This window comes from Gavialis gangeticus, unplaced genomic scaffold, assembly GCF_001723915.1.
Source record: "Gavialis gangeticus isolate Ggan-Ray unplaced genomic scaffold, GavGan_comp1, whole genome shotgun sequence".
In the NCBI taxonomy this organism is placed as follows: Eukaryota; Metazoa; Chordata; order Crocodylia; family Gavialidae; genus Gavialis; species Gavialis gangeticus.
Window position 1 is genome coordinate 101,267,641 of NW_017728992.1, and position 8,313 is coordinate 101,275,953.

At 42.8% G+C, this 8,313-nt stretch overlaps 1 protein-coding gene across 1 annotated transcript in view; it reads left to right on the forward strand.

The window, feature by feature from the left end:
* LAMA3 (laminin subunit alpha 3) overlaps positions 1 to 8,313 on the forward strand; it is a gene marked incomplete at its 5' end in the record, with an annotated part of 261,166 nt that overhangs the window by 190,446 nt on the left and 62,407 nt on the right. The window contains 2 exons of the mRNA XM_019526339.1: positions 3,569 to 3,678; positions 7,483 to 7,563. Of these exons, the coding sequence (XP_019381884.1) occupies positions 3,569 to 3,678; positions 7,483 to 7,563 (191 nt within the window). The remainder of the gene's footprint in view (positions 1 to 3,568; positions 3,679 to 7,482; positions 7,564 to 8,313) is intronic.

The window sequence follows — 8,313 nt, forward strand, 5'->3', positions numbered from 1 at the left end:
GCCCCACATCTTAGTGTCAACAGCAAACTTGGACAGCGTGCTTTCCACCCCCTCGTCCAAGTCCTTGTTTAGTCATGCAACTATGACGTGATTGGAATAAGAGACTTGGTGGGATAGCTTGCATGACTGGAGCACTGTCATGGATAGGTATAAAATATTCACGGAAGACAGGCAGGGGAGAAGAGGAGGAGGAGTTGCACTTTATGTAAAAGAATCATATGATTAATCAGAACTCCAGTATGAAACTGGAGACAAGCCTGTTGAAAGTCTATGGGTTAGGGTCAGAGGGGAGAACAACAAGGGTGATGTTGTGATTAGTGTTTGCTGTAGACCACCAGATCAGGAGGATATGGTAGATGAGGCTTTCCTCAAACAGCTAGTAGAAGTTTCCTGATCACAGGCCCTGGTTCTCATGGGGGACTTCAATCACCCTGATATCCCCTGGGAGGTTAATACAATAATGCACACGCAACCCAGGAAGTTTCTGGAGAGTGTTGGGGGAACTTCTAGGTACAGGTGCTGGAGAGCCTAGCTAGGGGCCATGCTGCTTGACCTGCTACTCACAAATAGGAAAGAATTCGTGGGGAAAATAGTAGTATATGGCAACTTGGGCAGTGGCGACTATGTGATGAGGAAAGGAGGAAGAGCAGCAGAGTATGGACCCTGGACTTCAGAAAGGCAGACTTCAGCAGAGTTCAGGGAACTCATGGGCAGGATCCCCTGGGAGGCCAGTCTGAGGGGGAGAGGAGTCCAGGAGAGTTGGCTGTATTTTAAAGAAACCTTACTGGGGGCACAGGAACAAACCATCCCAATGTGCAGGAAGACTAGCAAGTATGGCAGAAGACCAGCTTGGCTTAGCAAGGAACTCTTCAGTGAGCTAAAACACAAACAGGATGCTTATATAAGAAGTAGAAACATGGACAAACAACTAGAGAGGAGTATAAGAGTATTACTTGGAAATGCAGAGATGAGATCAGGAAGGCCAGAGCACAACTGGAGTTACAGCTAGTAAGAAACTTGAAGGAAAACAAGAAGGGTTTCTACAAGCATGTCAGCAACAAGAGGAGGATCAGGGAAAGTGTGGGTCCTTTATTAAATGGGATCCTAGTGACATAGGATGCAGAAAAGGCTGAAGTACTTGATGCCTTTTTCACCTCAGTCTTCACAGGCAAGTTCAGCTCCCAGATTACTGCAGCAGGCCGCACAGTTTGAGGAGGAGGTGAGCAGCCACCAGTAGCAAAACAATAGGTTAGGGACTATGTAGAAAAGCAGGTTGTGTACAAGTCCATGAGGCTGAACAGGATGCACCTGAGAGGGAGTTGGCCAAGGTGATTGCAGAGCTACTGGCCATCATCTTTGAAAACTCATAAAGATCAGGGGAGGTCCCAAATGATTGTAAAAGGGCAAATGTAGTGCCCACTTTAAGAAAGGGAAGAAGGAGGATCCAGAGAACTACAGATCGGTCAGTCTCACCTCAGTTCCTGGAAAAATCATGGAGCAGGTCCTCAAGGAATCCATTTCTAAGCACTTGGAGGAGAAGAAGGTGATTAGGAGCAGTCAGCATGGATTCACCAAGGGCAAATCATGCCTGACCAACGTGATTGCTTTCTATGATGAAATGACTGGCTTTGTGGAAGTAGAGGTCCAGTGAATGTGATATACCTTGACTTCAGCAAGGTTTGTATAGTCTCTCACAACATTCTCACAAGCAAGCTAAGGAAATATAGGTTGGTTGAATGGACTGTAAAGTGGATAGAAAACTGGCTGGATCATTAGGCTCAGATGGTAGTTGTCAATGGACTGATGTGTATTTGACAACTGGTATCCAGTGGAATGCCCCAGGGGTCAGTCCTGGGGCTGGTTTTGTTCAATATTTTCATCAATGACCTGGAAGTTGGGACAGATGGCACCCTCAGCAAGGTTGCAGATGACACCAAGCTGGGGGGAGTAGTAGATACACTGGAGGGTAGGGCTAGTATCCAGAGAGACCTTGACAAATTGGAGGACTGGACCAAAAGAAATCTCATGAGGTTCAATAAGGACAAGTGCAAAGTCCTGCACTTAGGATGCAACACTTCCATAAACCACTACAGGCTGGGGGTGACTGGTTGGGCAGCAGCTCTGCAGAAAAGGACCTGGGAGTTACAGGGGACAGTAAGCTGTATATAAGCCACTAGTGTGCCCTTATTGTGAAGAAGGCTAATAGCATATTCGGCTGATTTAGTAAGAGCATTGCCAGCAGATCGAGGGAAGTGATTATTTCCTTTTAGTCTGAACTGGTGAGACCACATCTGGAGTCCTCTGTCCAGTTTTGGGCTCCCCGCTACAGAAATTGGACAAATTGGAGAGAGTCCAGTGGAGGGCAATGAAAACTGTTAGGAGGCTGGGACACATGACTTACGAGAAGCTGAGGGAACTGGGCTTATTTAGTCTGGAGATGAGAACACTGATTAGGGATTTAATAGCAGCCTTCAGCTACCTGAAGGGGGTTCAAAAGAGGATGGAGCTAGACTGGTCTCAGTGGTGGCAGATGACAGAACAAGGAGCAATGGTTTTCAGTTGCAGGAAGGAAAGTTTAGGTTGGGTATTAGGAAAAATGTTCTCACTAGGAGGTGGTAAAACACTGGAACAGTTTACCCAGAGAGGTTGTGGAAACTCCATCCTTGGTGGGTTTTAAGACCCAGGTAGACAGGCCTGGATGAGATAGTTGGGAATGGTCCTGCTTTGAGCAGGGGTTGGTCTAGATGACCTCCTGAGGTCCCTTCCAAACCTAATTTTCTCTGATTCTGTAATTGAGGTGAATTATCTAAAGCAAGATTTCAGTCTTAGGAACCTCAGTTATGCAAAAAAATTGCTGCTATGGTACATTTTTCTTTGAGCATTCCTTATTAATTATTAATTTCAATTAGCAAATTAAATACAAATTACTTGCACACTGTGGAAAGGTACATGGAAAAAAAAGATCTGAATCCCTCGAGGGAACTAGTCTTAAAATTCATTTTATGGTAATTGTGTGGAAGATTTCTGGGCTCAATTAACTGTATTTTTTTAAAATTGTGCATAATTATCCATAATTTTTAATTTAAGTTAGAATGTAAATTTTAAAATGGCATTCAAACTGAGTGCATGTTTATTGGATTTGCTAGAAAAATAGAGACAGATATACATGTAAGAGAAACATTCATTAACTAAGTACACAAATTATTTGAATGCTGTATTTGCACAAATCCAAGGCAAGGTTCCCTTGTTTAACATGGGGATCCTGTTAAATTCAAAGTCAGCTTGGATTCAGGTAAATACAGATAAGTTTAATAGGATTTGTGTATTCTGTTGTCCTCAAATAGTAATGGGAGAACTCTGTACTCACAGCTAGGCAAGAAGTGAAACAAGTGTATTACAGTAACACAGACAGTTTGGCAATACATGGTTCACTGTGAGTAAAAATAAAAGTGTTCTTGTAGTTTTGGAACAGATCAGCTGTAATTTCCCAGTAGTAAAGGTAGTAGTAGTAGTAATACCCTACAAAATGAGGATACTGTTAATTGTCTGGCTTTTTTTCTCTTTTTAGAATTGTCAACATAATACTGCTGGGGAGAAGTGTGAACGCTGCAAAGAAGGTTACTTTGGAGACGCCACACAGGGTTCCTGTAGGGTGTGCCCCTGCCCTTATACAAACAGGTACTAGACTCCATATAGTATCAAGTTAAAATAAAATGAAGCCAAGTTCCAGAAAGTGGGTTGGGTCTATGACTTACTCTGTTTGTGTAATATCTAGCACAGTAGGACACCAATCACAGGCACTAGTGCAGTATAAAGAACATTAGATGAGTGCCTGATGTTATTTCACTGTCATTAGTAAGTTCAACTGACCACGTGAGGACACACCACTGATCACATGGGGAGAATACCTTGTTACTATGCATTCTCAATAGGCTGTGCACTAGCTGTGCAAGTATGCAGTTATGTATGCATGTACAGAAGACAGAAAACTGTAGCCAGACAAAAGACACCAGAGGGGGGGAAAAAAAAATTTCCCATGTTTCAGTCTCACTAGCTGAGAACTGTATTTACTCAAATCCAAGACAAGGTTTTTCTCCCCATTGTAATACAGATGGGACCTGTTGTCTTGCATTTAAGTACAAGGTAGGGGGGAGCAAAGTGCCTGCTGAGACACTGGCCTCAACCTGGGGTCAGGGTCGGAGCATCAGCTGCTACCTGCCTCCCTACAGCCTCTGCTTGCCATCTATCCTCCCCCACCATCTCCTCCCACCCTGCACAGCCTCTACCCCACCACTGTCTCCCCGACCCACCACTACTGCCACTTACCCTCTGGCTTCAACAGGGCTCCAGCCCTGCTCCAGCTCTGGGTATGGAGCACAGGGTTGCAGGGTGAGGGTGGGAAGGAGGGGCACAAAGGTTGTGGGGACAGAGGCAGCAAGGGGAAGAAGGCAGTAGCAGGGGAGGCTGACATTGGAGGGAAGGTGCCGGGGGGTTCAGGCATGGGGGTAGCATATAGCAGGGGGTAGACAGGGCAAGTACCAGAGGGGGGCAGGGGCTGGGGTGCAGAGGCACAGGGTGGGGCAGGCAGCAGGGGGGGACAAGTGGTGGGGATGATAGGGGGCAGGCTGCTGCCCACTGCCTCTCCTACTGCCTGTCCCCCAAGAGTCCCCCATCATCTTCCCTCTTCACTTGCCCTCTACTCCCTCCTCGACTGCCTACTCCACTGCTACTGCTTTCCTTGCTGCAGAGGTGGCAGGGTGGGGGAATGACAAATTTAAGCAATACTCCCAATAATGAGATTCTATACATAGAAAGTTATAACAAATTTATGCATGTTCTATGTCTAGAATCTCATTATTGGGAGTTGTCTTAAATTTTGTACATATGGTAATTAGGGCACTTGCCTAGGAACAAGGACAGGTTCTAGTCTTCTGTTGCCCAAACGGGGCTTGAACTTCTAAATTCTTTGACTTCCAACCACAGTGCTCTCTCCTGCTTTCCAGAGGTCAGCCATTGTCTCAGTCCCTTGCCAAGACTTCTTTGGAAAGTGAGCCACTGTGCCTTCCACTTGCTAATCATTGGATAAAACAGATGGCATACAATGGGGAAGTTTCTGCCCATTAGGAATAGTGGCCCAAGCTAGAACCCAGTGCCTGTAAATTTTCCTCCAGGTGAAAGGAGTCTGGAACTGTGGTCTCCTGGGCAAGTGCCCTAACCACTCATCTTCTGGAGCTAAAATGCAGGATGGCCATTTTCCTTCCCTGGTGTCTAACACCTGGTAGTCATGGGTCTATGCTGAGTAGAATTTTGTAGCTTATGTGTATATGTAGTTGTGTACCTGCCCAACCAGTATGTTGCCTCCTGAGCATGTGCGATATATGTGTTTACACTTGTATGTCCACACAGCATTGATACTTGCTTCACAAATTATACATAAGTGCATAAAAAGCCACATACGTGGCCAAACAGCTGCTATTGAGCAGGTCTCCTTCAGGGTTTTGCATAGGCATGATAGCTTACCTATGAACTGTTTTGCTTATAGGCCATATTCAGAGGGTACTCATCTGTATATGTGCTTCTTAGTATTTTACTACATACCATTCACTTTTAAAAACAAATGTGGTTTCAAAAGATTTTCTCTGTCATAATCCAGACTCTTACCCCTCTAATGGAGTGATCAGCAACATTTTGCAGCAGTGGGTTGGAATGGTCCAGCTCATGTCTTAGGCAGGCCAAGCCAGGCAGAACACTTCTTCCTGCTGCCACTTCTTACTGCCACCCAGCTGTGACAAGGCATGACAGAGCACACTGCTGTCTAGCCACCCAGCTGCAGGAGAATGCAAGCAAAGCCCCCACTGCTGGGATCCACTGCTGCCAAATGCCACCAAAGCCCCAGCTCTGCAGGCCAGATCCTGCGGTTCTGTGGGCTGTATCTGGCCCACAGACTGTAGGTGGTTGATTTCTGCCCTGATGAAAAGCCATGTTCTTGAGTCAGTGCATGGAAATTACTTTTGCTGTGATGTTTAATGTCATTACTGTCAGCTGAGGAGATAAGCAGCAATGATGGAACAGGCCTTTATGTGAATGCAGAGAGAATGAATAATCTGCACAGCTCACACCAAGAAATAATTGAAACTTATAAACATGTAAATGTATGTGTATTTATCTGACTATATTTGAAAGATTTCACTGGCTTGTCAGATGAAAGCCACATTCAAAGTAGAAATGGGCTCATCAAACTACAGCTTCAGCAAATACTGCTGAATGGTAAGAAAAAATGACATTTTTTAGGTTCTTAGTAAGATTGCTGGGAAGTTGTGAGTGTCATTTTGAGCCCCGTGTTTGTTGGAACATGTACCTTTTAAAGAAGAAATATGCAGCTCTTTTAAAACCTGAGCACCTCTTTGCTAAGAGTATCACATAGCATTTGCCAAGTGCAGAAGCAGAGGCTAGTAACCTTTAAGTAAGAACCAGTCACTGGCAGTAGATAGGTTTTTCATGTATCATAGTATATCTGATGGATCTATTTGTGACAGCTTCTCTTTCTACATGTGTTCGCCTGAGGCTGGCTAAACATAGTTTGATTTCTCCTTTGTTCTAACAGAGGTCATCTAACTAGGGAAAAATGGAATTTGATACAGAGCTGCATACTGATTTAGGAGATACTATTCATCATACAGAAAATAGCTTCCACCCACCATTGCCAGAGTCACCACTTTTCCTCCAAAGTAATATTGATGTATTTTTTTGGTATGGAAATCAGATTCTAGATTTCAAAGACAAACATGCCTGATGCTTCTGGATGGTCAAGTGATGGAAAAGGCCTGCTTTACAAACCCTACGCTACAGCTAAGCAACTGTAAACCCTTCAGAACATACCTCAAAATTAGCATAGTGTGCCAGAAAGTTTTTCTGGGATACTAGGGAGCTCAAGAGCCAACATCACTCCTAGACCTCTCTCCTCGGATATTCAAGTCTATACAGCTTCCATGCAAAAAAACCCAGACCGCATGGTAGACTTCGATGTCACCCTTTCGTATTCATAACAAAAATGCAGTCCTGTTAAGCATGAATGTGGAAGGGCTGTGCAGTCAATACAGAGATTTTTTTTTCCATAATCTCATTGTTAAGAAGACCAGTTGTATGCATTCCTTCCCAAAATGAGGCATTTGTAATTCTGTCAAGACTGGGTCAGGAAAGTATTTTGAAGAGTGAATTTAGAAGAAGAATTTGAAGCAGCAAAATTATTTGGCTAGTGATTATGGAACTACATCTTGGGTAATCTGGTGGTACAAGTAATCTTTTATTCTGAAAGTTCATAAGCCCCTGTTTAATTCATTGTAAATCATCTGAACTACTTCAAAATATGCCTTTAAACTGCAAAACCTATAGATTGCCTTTAAAGTGCCTATAGAATACCTATAGATATGCCTTTAAAGTGCAAAACCTAAATATTTCTTCAAAATATTTTTTATCTTGTAGTTTTGCAACTGGCTGTGTAGCAAATGGTGAAGAAGTTCAATGTCTATGTAAAAAAGGTTATTCTGGAATTCATTGTGAAAGGTAGGCAATTGTTCTCTAGCTTTCTCAGATGAACCAATCATAATGCTTATTTACTCAAGCATTTTACTGCTGTTTACTGTATATGTTGTGTTTATGCCTAAATTATCCATGTCTATAATGTGCATGCAAATATAAATAAATATGTGGGAGAAATACCTGTCTGTGTATATATATGAGGTATACCATACTAATTTGAGTAATTTATCATAAAAAGCATGGAGAACAGAAATACATGAATAATTCTCTTTAGCTTATCTACCTGGCCCATTAATTGTATCAATAAGAAGACTGACATCTACTTTGAATAGAGTCATTGTATGTTGGTTCATTTTCCATTATTTGTAATAACAGTAATTCCACTTTGTTTTGTTCTGTTTCAAGATGGAGAACATTTTTCTCATTTCTTCTAAGGCAGTAAATTGTTTACTTCATATTTGTACTCTGAGCATCCTCAGTGACATCTGGGAAAATAGACATACTTCTCTGAAGAGGCTGTTACTCAGTGACAATCATGATACTTAAACAGTGCACTTTACCCCAGATGATCCCAACATGTTCTAGAGACAAAGTTTACAAATAGATATCTGCAGCCACCTCCAGTTATAACAATACAAAAGTTTAGCAACACAAAGATGCCATGCAATGGTTTAAAAACAGAAGTGAAGAATACCTTATTCATTTTATAATATGGAGGAATTTAAGTTGACTGAATGATATTCTGTTTTTCTGTCCTACTAATATATAGTTGGA